Here is a 14,180-nt window from a genome sequence, read left to right on the forward strand (position 1 = left end):
GGCTTGTACATTGTACATGATTGTAAAATCAGTGAATTAGCTTTATTGTTCTTCACTCACATGTTGTTCTGGTTTGCATTCTGTGCTTGTAGCCAGCTAGAGACACACATTTTTGGGAAAAGTGTCAACAAGTCTATTTTAGCCTTTTTCCTAACAAGTGCCTTTAATTGTATTTAGTGTGACTATTCCTATGTCTGTAACCTGCTAAGTCTATTCATCTAGGCAAAAAATAATGTTTATTAAAATGTATGTAAAAACATAAATAGTGCATTAAAACAAATCAGTAAGATAATGTAAAAGAAAGGTGAAAAACAGATATATAATGTATCTTTAAACAGTAAATTAACTGTAAAATACTGTGAAATTAATACCAGTATTTTTCATTAACAGTACAAAGCTGTAAATTTCAGCAACAGTATAATAATGTTAATTTTACAGTAACATAAAGGCAAACCCTGCTGCCAGTTCTTTACTGTTATTTTACTGGGAAATTCTTCACAGTGTAGAGGATCTGGAGCTGAAGCCCCCTCCCTTCTTCCTGCATGACGAGCAGAGTAAAACCAAGTGCCATCGACAGAGATGCTCGACAGACCCAGCAGAGCAGCCACGGAGCGAGAGAGGAGATGTGAACTGGAGCCTATAATTAAACCATTATTCTTATTTCTGTGTGTCCCAAAATATATATTCTACATGCTGCTGCTCGTATGGAAAACGCTTTCTTTTGTGTCCAAGGAGAGACTCAGCTGAAGATCATTAAGCACCAGATTGCACCAAAAACCTGCTTCAAGTTGTGTGGATCCGTGTGGAGTTAAAATCACTCCCACTCTGAGCAGCGTGGACTCATGATGGCTCTAATGGTTCACCTGAAGACGGTCGCTCACCTCCGGGGGAAAGGAGACCGGATCGCCAAAGTTACATTCAGAGGTAGGAGAACATCTCTGTGTTGTAGCCTGCATGTTGTTGGATTGAATCAGCCTTGATTGATATTATAATGATGGGAGATAATCAGCGCTGGTGCGTAAAAAGTTGGTGGTCATCTTTGGAGACGCGCTGCGCTCTGATGTATCCATGCGCACTTTATCCAAAGGCAAGGCAGCTTTATTTGTAGAGCACATTTCAGCAATAGGGCAATTCAAAGTGCTTTACATAAACATTCAAGAACATTGAGACAAAGTGCAAAAGAACATTAAGACATAATTAAAACAGTTATGAAAACATTAAAGATTAGAAAAATAAAAACAAGTTAAAAATAAAAGCTATAGGATAGAAGCTAAAATAGAATATAACACACAAGAGTAAAAGCTCTCGTGCAGTATATAAGATCATTATCTGGTTTAATAAAAGGCAGCAGCAAACAGGAAAGTTTGAAGCTTTGATTTAAAAGGACTCAGAGTTGGAGTTGGTCCTGCAGGTTTCTGGGAGCTTGTTCCAGATATTTGGTGCATAAAAACTGATTCTGCATGTTTAGTTGTGACTCTGGGGACACTAAGCAGACCTGATCCAGATGACCTGAGAGGTCTGGATGGTTCAGAACATAGCAGAAGATTAGAAATGTATTTTGCGTTTAGTGCTTTGTAAACCAGCAACAGTATTTTGAAATCAATTCTCTGAGAGACAGGGAGCCAGTGTAGAGACCTCAGAACTGGACTGATATGATCCACTTTCTTGGTCTTGGTTGGAACTGGACTAATATTCATATAAAAAAAAAAGAGAACAAAATCATTAGCCTATACGAGTTAAATTATACTACACAAAAATCCAACCCCTAATGGGACTTTATTTCATCATTTTGCACTTGTTATAGGCTAAGCATTTAGTATAGCCTACTCCCTCATATTCATATCATGCTCTAATTCCAAAGTATTACAGAAACTGTATTTGAAATAGGGTGTTTACATGAAAGGCAATGTATAACTTAACTGTTTGTAGGCTTTCCCTGGGAATATAGTGACATTACAGTGATTTCTCGTGTTTTCACTACTTGTTGGGTCATTTTTACCCATAAAGCAATAAGGGTGAGAAGCCAGTAAAGCTGATGGCATTGATTACTGAAGAGAGGATGTTGGAGGTGGGTGTCTCCTTTATCATACCTTCAGGGTAATTGCCAATCCACTAGTCCTTTGGCGTTTTATAGCTCCTAAAGAGTCATTATCCTAACAGTCATTATCCTCTGCACCTGCTGTTCAGAGGAAACAGGGATAACTGTGGGATTGGAGGCAGGGTTGGAAATTAGCACCGGCCACCATGCAGCCAAATGCAAGTGGCTGCTAGATTTGATTCACTCACCAGCCCAAAAAAACAACAACGGTAATCTATTGAGTTGCTGGTAAAATGTGTAATCCACCAGCCAGTGTGGCAGGTAGACAAAAAAGTTCATTTCCAACCCTGATTGGAGGGAGATCAGTGGATTCATTCATGTGTTTCTTTGTGTGTGAGAGAGAGAAGCAGAGACAGGAAGAGAGAGGAGTGTGTGTGTGTGTTTCAGCACCTTGGACAGCGATCAGTCCGCTCTCTGACACATGACAGGTGTTCATTCCCCACTGATCTCTGATTAGACATGCTGCTGTCAGCATCAGTATTGTGTTATATGTTACAAGACCAACCCTTCTTCCCATCCCTTCTACTCTGTGATAGCGTGTGTGCATGACTGTGTGTGCACTGCAGAGAGAGGATGGCTTTCAGTGTCGTGCTGCAGTGAATTCACCAGAGTCTTGATCTTACATGAACCGTGTCATCCAAGTCAAGGATTAGATCGTCTGCTCGTCTTCCCCCCCCTCTTGGACCAACTGCAGGCACAGTAGCTGCAGTTCATCTGTTTGCTAAGTTGTTATAGCCAAAGCAACGATGTGTGTGTTACCCCAAATTTCTGCCCTGCAGTATCTTATTCAGTCAGTGTGTTAATTCAAATCCTGCCCAGTTCAAGACACAAGTGGCCCTCACTGATTTTCCACTTATATCAAATGCTGTTCAAGAAAAAAGCAGAAGTGCACATGCAATTTTCTTTGCAAACAGTAGGCGTAGATACCATAAAGGTTTTGTAGCCTAGATACCAGATGCACTATACACACCTGTACCAACACCAACTGTAGTTTCAGAATCTGATGGGTCACAGAATATGGTGTAACTGCTTATTTATGCCTCTTGAGGGCACCAGAAACAAGTTGGTATTGACTCTTGTTTTGAGTTGATTGAACTCTCTATCAGTAACAAGGAACAAACAAGACCAAAACAACTCAAAACAAGAGTCAGTACCAACAGGAGAATACACTGTTTACCATTGGCAGAGCATTTTGGCAAATGTTTCTTGGGCGCTACCCACATAATCAGCTGTGCTGCTCATCCCACAAATGCATGATCCTTACAAGTTGGACATCACTGTGAAGGTCCATAAACAGGCTTTCCAACGATGTAAAATACAATGCCAATTAGCATTATAACAACAGAGAAATAATCCACCAAACACAAATTTCCAAACTTTTTTTCCTGGATTTATAATAGGCGTTTTCGGTCCAAAATGGCAGCAGAGTTTCGTCTCTTTGCTTCTATACTCTTTAGTGATGTGTCGGTCGTAAACGAGCCAGATCTTTTAAGGGAACGATGTGAGCCGGCTCCCATCCGAGAGTCATTTTTTTTTCTTTTTTTTATTAATTCAAGACAGAATGATAGGATGATCTTCTCTGCGCCACGGGCACTCTTTTATTCATTTCAACTATTTTTTTTTATAAATCCACAGGGAGCCACTGGAGAGGAGCTAAAGAGCTGCATGTGGCTCCGGAGCCGCAGGTTGCAGACCCCTGGTCTATAGTAATGTTGAGGTGTTCTCCTGAGATGCCCCTTTTCTCTATCTATTTATCTATCTATCTATCTATCTACTGTATCTCTTTGTCTGTGAAACATACAAGTAAGCCTATTGTCCCATTATTTCATCACATATACACATTTACTCTCTGTTGTGTATTCCTAGCTGTATCCCCTCTCCTCCTCTCTTCAGCTCCATCACAAGTACTTATAGGGCCTCATAAATAGGTTTCCATACATCATTGAATTGCTTTGTTTTATTATCTTCAGATATTGTCCTTTCTCTGGCCAAGTAATATCTTCTTAAGTCTCTCCATGTCTGCACAGTAGGGGCTCCAAGTTTCATGATTAGCCTGACTGTGTGACATCGATGTTACATCATGTTTTAAGGCATTCTGAAAGTGCTTCTTTATTCAGCAAGAGATCTTAACTAAAACCTTTTGATGGAAGGCATGAGGTTTAATTTAATAAAAGGAAAGAAAGAAATCACTTCATCTGAGTGGTCAGATGTAAAGTGTGTGTTTTGACAATCGTGGGTCATTAGATAACCGAGAGCAGAGAGTCACAGGAAAGGTGGGCGAGTGAGAGCGATGCAACTCCAGATACGAGCTGGGATCAAACCCATCGTACTCTGAATCACCACAGAGCCTCAGTATTTTGCTATAAATGTATTATTTTCCAGTTAAAGGAGGGTGGTGTCTTCATTACAAACTACTTTGCCACTCAGTGAAAAAATGCTAAACGGGAAATTTGATTATCTTTTTCACATCCTGAAATTAAAACTATATCTTCTCCCTCCATCTCTGTATCTATATATTCTTCCCTCAATTGCATTTAAAGGCACCCATCTATTAAAAATATAATAATCTGAATCTTAATGACAATTTGTTTGTATGTCAATTCTTCTATTTGCGTCAAGTCTTGCGTCCCCAGCCTCTTTAATCGGTGTGGGTTTTTGAGTCATTTTTTTTTTCCCTGCAGACTGTCAGTAGCGCTTCCTGAGTGCTTTCAGCTCAAGCAACTTCCTGTCTGGAGAGGAAGAGGTCTGGCAGGAAGCCCCAGCCCCCCAATGAGCATATCAAACCCTATATGACCCCTAGAGAGGTTGGTGGGGCGATGTTATGTACGTAAGGCCGACTCCACATGTTATATTTAACAGGGAAAGAGACCTAAACATAGAGCTGTCGCGGTGAAAGAATGAGCGCGATATGCGGTATAATTGCAAGTTGTTGTTTTTTTGCAAATTACTTTTTTTATCCTGATTTTAGTGCTGTATAAATAAGCTTTATTTTAGGCTATTATTAGGTATATTGTTGCTTTTTAAATGACAGATAAAACTAATTAAAAACTTGTTTATTGTTAAATGCGGAACAAAGACCGTCAATGAGGCGCAGCGTTTTGTCGGGATGAAGGGAAGGCTGAACGCGTAGGAAGAGAGGACGGACCTGCCGGTCTATGTGTATTAATTTCTCCTCCATTGTTGTTGTTGTTAGAACTTGTAGCTACATGTACGATGTGACAGTTGGCCAATGTAGCGTTTTACCCAAAGTTTAACAATTTCAACTCTTGGCGACCAGAAAGAAACACCATATGTGCAGCGCTCAGTGCAGATTAGACGGTCAGCATCTCGTTTGTCGCAAAGTGTAAAAATGCGGCACTCCCATTGCAAAGAATTCCAAAAAGAAAAAATCTGAACATAGCATTTAAGGCGGTTGCTTGCCATCCCCCACGGTTGGCTCGTCAATATCGCGGTTATTATGATAGCCCTACCTAAACATACATAATCCAGAATCAAACAGCATCAATATTTAGAGAAAATAAAAGCCATAAATCAGTGAATCGATTGCATTCAGGGTGTAATATTACAAAAAATCAATAAAGAAGACTGTAGAGTTTCCTATCTAGGCAGGCTTTAACTGGTTCATTATTATCTGTTACCATGGGCAATGAAATCTTCAAAGGGGAGGCATCAAAACTTAATTGATTTTGTGACAAGTCTTTGATGAATCCTCACTGTTATCTGTCGCTCCTGGCTTTACCAAAGAATGACACTCCAGCTCTTGGTGCTCATATGCCTGGCCTCTGCACAGTAGCCTGCAAGATAACACTCATACACTGCACACTTTAAATTAAAGCATTATTTCTGCTCTTAAGTTATTCCATGACAGCTTGCTTCTTTCAGCCCAGCTCCCTTCTTTATTTGTCATCCTTTTAACTCTAAATCTTCAATATGTTCTGTGCTGTAAGAGAGCTTTGTGTAATCTACTGTATCCTACAGACATCATTTAAATTCCCTTTCCTCCTCGTAGCACACTGAAACTCTTTTCTTTACGTCCTCAGCGGGGAGCAGACATTTACTGTGTTAAGTTTGAATTGTGAGACCTATTGAGTAGGTGCACCGTCTGTTGTTCGGCTCGTAGATTGGTCAGGAAGTAAGAGAAAATGAAACCACAGCATGGAACGACAAAGATGAGGTGCTTAGAGGCATACAGGGAGACTCTGATTATATCCCAAACATTAAAGCAGATTAACAAAATGCTTTCCATTTTTCTATTCTACACCTTCTGTTCTGTTTCACCCTATAGATCCAGGTAGAGCTGAAGAAAAGCACCTCGCTGCAGCCCTCATTTCTGTAAACATCTGTTCACAATGTCCTCCATCTTTCTCTTTTACTCTTTTCATCTCCGTCTGTCTGCTAAAAAACAAAAAAGCACTCGCCATTTCTTTTCTTTCTTCCACCACAGGTTGGTTCTTTCAGTGTTTCTATCGCTCACTGTTTCCACCGAGGCCAAAAGGCAACCTGATTAGCAGACTGTTGTTTTAGTTTGGCGTGGAGCACCTTACATAAGCTTCTCATGATCTACTTTTCTAAACCCACGTCTCGGTTAGATGGAAACACTGGTATGACAACGATGCCTCTGTTTTGAATAATGTGGGAGGACTATTGTCTCTTTCCCTCTCTGACATTTAAGTGGTGTTTATTTTTTCAAAAAAAAAAAACATATTTCAAAGGTTGTGGGTTTTGTAAGGTTGTAGAGAGTGGTGGAAAAGAGGGATGGTAACATTTATGAAATAGAGTCGAAATGGGCAAATTGTATTGGTAAAATGACACCGATGAAGCTGTGTGAAGCATAATGTATTTTCAGTTTTGCTTTTTCGTGTTTGTGTGTATTTTTCTCTTCTAAACTCAGAGGTCTTTTGCTCTGTGAATGTGTGAAAAGATACTTTTCAGCACAAATAATTACAAGTTTATTTTTTGATTTTGGAATAGATTTTTCAATGCCAGATCTATATCAGAAGATAGAATGAATTTGCTTCAATTGATTCTATACGGAGGTAGAAGGAAGTTACCGCTTTTATTGTTGTAGACCGAGTAACGTGACGTCATATCCGTTCCGTATCCGTCAACCAAAACAAAGCGCAGCCGGCCGCGGTGAGCCGAAATGACAAAGCAGAAAACGGCGAAGGGTCTGCGTGGATACGACCTGCACCCTCACATTTTAAATCCAAAGTGGTAAACACTACACATACGGTAAAGTATGGCAACACTTTGGGTTTCACACGCCAGGCTTCACTCAAATCGGCCGACGCTATACCTGTAGAGCACCCAGATACTGACATTTATGTTAAATGCATTCAAACATCCCCGATGGAGCTGACCATGGATGTATAAAGAGTACAGAGCTGACGGGGAGAACTAGAGACGGACTTGGGGAAGTTAGCGGAAGTATACACGTGTAATTACGTCCAGTTTTCAAAATAAGGTGTTAACAAAGGCAAATATACTGTATATATAGAAATAAGGTTTATAAGGTCCCTTATAAATTAAAAAGAAAATACCACTAATTTGTGAAGGAAATGTATTAATTAATAATGCCTGACAATGACTGATATATTATACTTCAGGACATCTACATCACTACATACATCTCTACACATGCTGAAAATCAAACATTGTTACTGTATTAATTTAGATATTGTCCAAAGTAAAAGTCCCTAGAAGTGTATGATTCAACTTTTTCTCACTGTCTAGTGTTAAAAAAGTTAACACAAATCGTAATAAATCGTAATATCATGTCGCAATACTTAAAAATCCCAATACATATCGAATCGGCACCCAAGTATTGTGATAGAATCGGGAGAAAGGTGTATCGCCCCAGCCCTACAAATAATAACGCATCAAAGCAAAGGCAGAATTTATTTCTATTCAAACTTATAATTACAGCCATACAGACCGGGGCTGTAATCCACTTTGTAGGTCCCTGTGCGTGTGTGCGTTTATATACACATATGGATGTGTGTCAGTACACATCAGCTGTCCTGACGCACCCAAACAAATATCAACACCCACACAAAGCGTCAGATACACAAAGCAAACTGCCGCAACAAAGCAGGATATGCTCGGCTGTCTGGCACCATTCATGAGCATCACAAAGCGACCAGGTGAACACAGGCTTTAGCACGCATGAGTGAGTCAGGTTACTGTACAGTGAATGGCTCTCTTCCCTGTGTATAACCTTGAATAAACACTGCACAAAGACATCATTGTTTTCACCATCATTGAATCATGGAAATTCTTTAATCTTGGCAAAAACCCTCACTTCTTTTATGTTATTTCTATCCAGCTGATGTCTTTTTTTTCTATCTGTTTTAATTCTGTCGCATAATGAGTCATAAAGTAGCCGTTCAATTGTCTGCTTTTCTTCTCTGTCTCCTGTGGCTCCACACAGCCGGTCTCACTTGTGTGTTTATCAGGTGCTTAATGCATTCATTTGTCTTTAATGTGACAAATGGAAACAGATTTTAGACAGTAATGTTGATAAATGTCTCTCAGCAATTATTTACTCGGGTAAAAGTACCTAAACTACAAAGTAAAAATAGTCTATTACAAGTAATACTCCTGCATTTAAAACCCCACCTTTTTATTTTTTGTTGTTAGTATTTAGTTGTTGGTTTACTAATAATAAGTAGTATTGTTTGATTTGCTATTCTAGATGTTTACTTTATTAAGATATGATTTTTTATAGTTTTCTTTTGCTAGTTATTCTAGTTTAATTATTTCCTTGTTTATTATATTCAGTTTTTTGCATAATTGGTATTTTGTTTTCTTTTGTTTATGAATTGGGTAAAACTGTGGGCTCATGCGGTTACATAGGTAGGTAGGCAGGTATAGGACCAGCATGCACCTGGGTGGGCTTATGTTTCTTTTACCAGAACAAGAGAAGCAGCGACATCCATGTTGTCTTTGTGTTTGTTTGTTTGCTTGCTTTTTGGATAAATAAATCATCAGAAACACATACATTTTGCATGGACAATGTACTCTTATGCTTGCGTAAACCACATACCCATGGTGCATCAGTGGCCCTTTGATTTAAGTTGGCGGCCACTACAATGACTCATTGAACAAGTCAAGTAAAAGCGGTGAAACTTTACTTGACTGCAGTACTTGAGTCAATTTTTCCCACTGCTATCTGACATATTTCAGTTTTTACTGACTTTTTTAATTTACTAGTTTCGAATCCTGCAAAATTGTCATATTCATTTATTTATTACACTATGACAGACACTTACCCGGTCTCATAACGCAAGCAGATGAAAATAAATACCAAGATTTATTGCTTTTGCCTGTGCTGTATAAATCGTCCATGCTGTGTGCGCTGTCACAAACTGAAATGAGAATAAATGCAATGCCTTTATTGAATCATTTATCTGTTTCTAACCTCTGAATTCCTCCTCACCTTCCAGGTCTGTCCTTCTACAGCCGAGTGGCAGAGAACTGTGAGGAAGTGGCCCCCTTTAATGAGGTGAGTGTCTTCATTTCCCCGGTCATACACTAACCCATCGCCATAATGACCGATAGGCAATTATCTCTTAACTTAATAGAAACCACAACCTTCCCGTCTCCACTGCAGATAACACCTGATTTCACTGGCTGCAGGTTTTTTTAATGAACCGGGTAGGAAGTCAATAAGTAGGAGACGTGATGTTCTTACTTTAATATATGTCTGTTGTCAGATTTAAGTGATGACATTAATGCAACTCAAACTTAACAGGAGGATATCATTGGATATAAGTGATTTACACCTACACAATCAGGACTCAATTACTGTAACTGCTATAAAGGAAGCATCTCATAATTTGATTGCTATTGTCTAATCAGTTCATTTAAATGGAGCTGGCAAAAAGAAATTTCCATCAGGTTTCAGTTCTTGGTATTTAATACCTGAAAATTGCTTCTTGTGAAACACTTTCCAGTAAAGCTGCATTACATCAAGAATATAGAACATCATATTAATGTCAAATCAGATTCAGCACCTCCTGAGAGTGAAACAATCTGACCATCTGAGACAAGACTTTACTGTCTTTCAGAGGCTGTAGCAGGTTCAGTTTTACAGCTAAAGTGAAGGTACTGATATGGTATGAAACTAGGAATTCACTGGTACCAACCGTGTCACGCTAGCTTGTCGGGTAGGACGCTAAATAACGCTCCAAATTTGGGGTTTCTGAGCAGTTCTGAACAGATGTGCTCGCCATCTAATCGGCGAAAAATGCAATTCTTGCAGAAGTTTTTGATACCAAATCACAGCATGGCTTTTTCTATGGTGTTCCTCAAGGTCTTGGTGTCTTAATGTGGTATTTTGGAGGGATCATTGATCATTTTTTATCAATTCTCAAGTGGTAAAAAATGGTTCAATTTAGCACCAAATCTGTGTAACAAATGTTATCAACCCAAAAATTGCTGCAACAACTTATGAGACATAATAAAGCAAATTCTTCAAAAGGCACCGACAACACAAACACGGCAGAGAGGTCAAGTTCAATATTAGCTGAGGCGACGCCTAGCAGACAGATAGCAGCTGTGATGGCACCCACCTGTCACTCAAAGCAGCCACGCCCTTAATTATGCATAACTTTAAGCCTTAATATAATATAAACGGGTGAGTTGTATAAAATTCACCCCCCACACAGTTGTCATGGATGGGGAAATTAGCTTTTGAGACCAAAACCAGTTTTTGTATCAGGCTGTAAATGTGTTTTTATCTCTGCTGTAAAGTTGGGCATGGGGGTTTATGGGGATTGACTCACTTTTGGAGCCAGCCTCATTTGCCATTTGATAAACTGCAGTTTTTGGCTTCAGTTTTTAGCCCCGGAGGGTTGCCGCTTTGATGGCACTTAACATTGGCATCGCACGTAAATAGTGAGGTGCAGAATCCTCCGAAATGGATGTAATTACCAGGATACTTTACTGCACATAAACACAGGGAGAAACACACAGAATGAACTCCACACAAACCTTCATGCTGTGATGGGACAGTGCTGACCAATGAGCCAGCCAAGGATCACGTCTCATCACCTAATTAAGGTTCTAACCCAAAATCTCCCTCATCCTCACTTGTAAATGACTAGTGCCCTGCCAAGTGTCTGCTAATGGCCATCTCCTGTTCGCTGATGGCCTATCAGGGTCTGAGAGGCGATTCAGAGTCAGTGGCCTCCACCCATGCATGACATTGGACACTTGCTCTGTTGTAATTAAACAAGATACTTCACACTCCACTGCTGCAGAGAGGAAGAGCTGCTCCACTAAATAGCTCCTCTGCCAGGACTTGAAGTTGTTTAAACTTGAAAAATAAAGTTTAAAGGATATAAACACAGACCTGAGGACGCCTTTCAGAAACTTAAGCTGGGCATACCCTTGGAATTGACCCTTGGCTCTGCTTCCACTGTGCAAGAGCCTGTGGATGGTTGACCAAAATTTCTACCATGTCAGAAATTCATCCAACTGTTCGACGGCCGGTCGGGAGGAGTTAATCGGTCCTCGCCCCCCACCCCCCGTACACTGTGCAGCAAACGACGCCTGACGAAGCTGAAATTCAGACTCTAAAATGAGTCGTGCGGCCCAAATTTTGGACCGCACGACCATTCAGTGAATGCCCAGCTTTAGGGATTTCACTGCAGCCCATCTGGTTCATGGTCCGTCCGTCTCTTTTTGTGGCTGCTGTGGGATTCTGGGAAATGTTCCCAATAGGATTCCTGCAGGCTCCTTTCACACCGAGACACCAGCGTTATGATGGATTTAAAATCATATAGCAAAGAATCATATGAGGGTTCAGAGGGGAGACATAAGAAAGAGACGGAGGGTTGGGTGGATCAAGAGAGAAGTGCTGGAGGAAATCTTGAGAGTGAAAGCCAAAGAGACAGAACAGAGGTAGGGGATAAAGTCAGGGAATGAAATAAGAAAAACAAAAGAAAGAGGGCCTCAAACACATATAGTACCTTCCCAGGGGAGCTCTTTCTCTCTCTCTCTTTCTGAGCTGCTTGCTTTTACAGAGAAAAACATTTTCCTTTGATGGGCTCACAGGCAGAGGGCTGCTTCCTTTGCAGATAACAAGAGCTTTTGTTTTCAGTCTAATCAGGAAAATGGCTTAATGACTGAACGCATTTAGTAACTTGCATACACACACCCACACACACACACACATATTAACAGTCCCTGCAGAAATAGTATTGTTTTTGTAGCGTCAAGGGTGAAATATAAGAGAGAAAAGTAGACAAAAGGGAGAAATGTGTCAGAATTGTATATATATAATGGTGCATTATATTATTCCTGAGGCCTGACTACAGTAACTGAGTAGCTCACACTGATATGTGATCTCTTGCGACAGCCTCACCCGATGCTCTCGTCGCGGTCCTGTACTGCCGGGGCGGTCGTTAGCATCACTCAGCATCAATGAAACGTCCAGGCTTCCCTCGATTCGACTTGTGCTTCCAGTAGTTCCTGTATGTGTGTGTGCATGCGTCGGTGTGTTAAATGCTGCTGGTGCCTGAGCATACTCGTACTGTTTTCCCCCACCCCACAAACTCTTGGGCAATTCCCCTCATCACATCCTCCTCATTCTGACATCTTCATCCTCAGCACTGGAACATTTGCATGGCTCAGTAAGCTCAGTGCAGCCCCTGGAGTTGAGGGCCATTAGCATAGAGTTGTGTGTGTGTGTGTGTTGTTGCAACATGCATGGACTAGCAGGACGCCTTTGAACTAGTATGCAGATAGACTGGATGGGGGATCTGTATTCATTATTCATTCTATGGTGGGAATTTGCTTTTAGCTGCAGCACACCAGGGCTTCCCCCCTCTCTCTAGTTAGACAGAACTGGGGCAAAGAACAGAAAGTACTGTATGGGGCCACAGGGTTCATTCAGTGCAGGCCTGTAGATACAGCTACTGTACGTGTGTCCGTGTTAATGTGTGTGCAAGAGAGAGAGAGAGAGAGGGCACATGGAGAATTTCAGTAGGGATTTGGGGTTTGTTTAGTTTACAAACAAGATGTCAAGAGATTTGAACTATGCGGACAAAGATAGGGGAATTATTAAACATAATGAGTGCAGGAATATTCCTTCTCCGCTAGCCTCCAGCTGCTACATCCCTACAGTGTAAGTGCACAGTCTGACTTTTTAATGAGACTCTTGTGATTACATAATGCTAAAGTCTGAGTCTTATTTATCGCCATAACGAGGAAACATTGTTAAAGCAGTACTGCACCAATTAAGCATTACACATATAGCAACATCGGGGTAGATTATGAGCTCTGTCCTGGTGTCTTAGACTTAATAACCCTCATACCGTTGACCATTTTGTAACCCTTAGCAAATTGGACTCAGACAAGTATCCTGATTGGTAAACAGATTATAATGAGAAAGTGGAAAGCTGTCAAAGGCTCATTATTCCAGGAATGGATTTCAGAACCGGGCAAGGTGGCAGCCTTTGAGAGAATATCCTATCGCCTGATAAATTAAGTAGAAAAATACAATAATAAACGGGGATAGTTTCTGCGGTTTCACTCAGTACAGGGGAACCAGTGAACGCACCTTTCTGAGTATTACTGTAGGTTGAGTGATACACAGGGTGTGCTTATGCAGTATTGATATTTGTTTGTTATAACCAGGGCTATCAATCGATTACAATATTTAATCGTGATTAATCGCATGATTGTCCATAGTTAATCGCAATTAATCACACATTTTTTATCTGTTCAAAATGTACCTTAAAGGGAGATTTGTCAAGTATTTAATACTCTTATCAACATTGGAGTGGACAAATATGCTGCTTTATGCAAATGTATGTATATATTTATTATTGGAAATCAATTAACAACACAAAACAATGACAAATATTGTCCAGAAACCCTCACAGGTACTGCATTTAGCATAAACAACAGCTGTCAGTGTGCTGACTTGACTATGATTTGCCCCAAACTGCATGTGATTATCATAAAGAGGGCATGTCTGTAAAGGGGAGACTCGTGGGTACCCATACCCAACACTTGACTTACACGCAGTACAGAGACGTAGAATTTCCCTGGCAACAAACCATACCAATGAACT

General features: G+C 40.4%; 1 protein-coding gene across 11 annotated transcripts in view; it reads left to right on the top strand.

Annotated features, from left to right (window-relative positions):
- Window positions 1–573: 573 nt before the first annotated feature.
- The window catches only part of otofa (otoferlin a), a 96,258-nt gene continuing 82,651 nt past the window's right edge, over window positions 574–14,180 (top strand). For 8 of the 11 annotated variants that reach the window (XM_037749988.1, XM_037749987.1, XM_037749994.1 and 5 more), the window contains exons 1-2: window positions 574–924; window positions 9,544–9,602. In XM_037749988.1, coding sequence (XP_037605916.1) covers window positions 843–924; window positions 9,544–9,602 — 141 coding nt within the window. In that variant the 5' untranslated portion in view covers window positions 574–842. The remainder of the gene's footprint in view (window positions 925–9,543; window positions 9,603–14,180) is intronic. The other 3 variants (XM_037749993.1, XM_037749997.1, XM_037749990.1) reach the window with 2 other exon arrangements.

Source organism: Sebastes umbrosus, chromosome 18 (genome assembly GCF_015220745.1).
Source record: "Sebastes umbrosus isolate fSebUmb1 chromosome 18, fSebUmb1.pri, whole genome shotgun sequence".
NCBI classification, from domain to species: Eukaryota; Metazoa; Chordata; class Actinopteri; order Perciformes; family Sebastidae; genus Sebastes; species Sebastes umbrosus.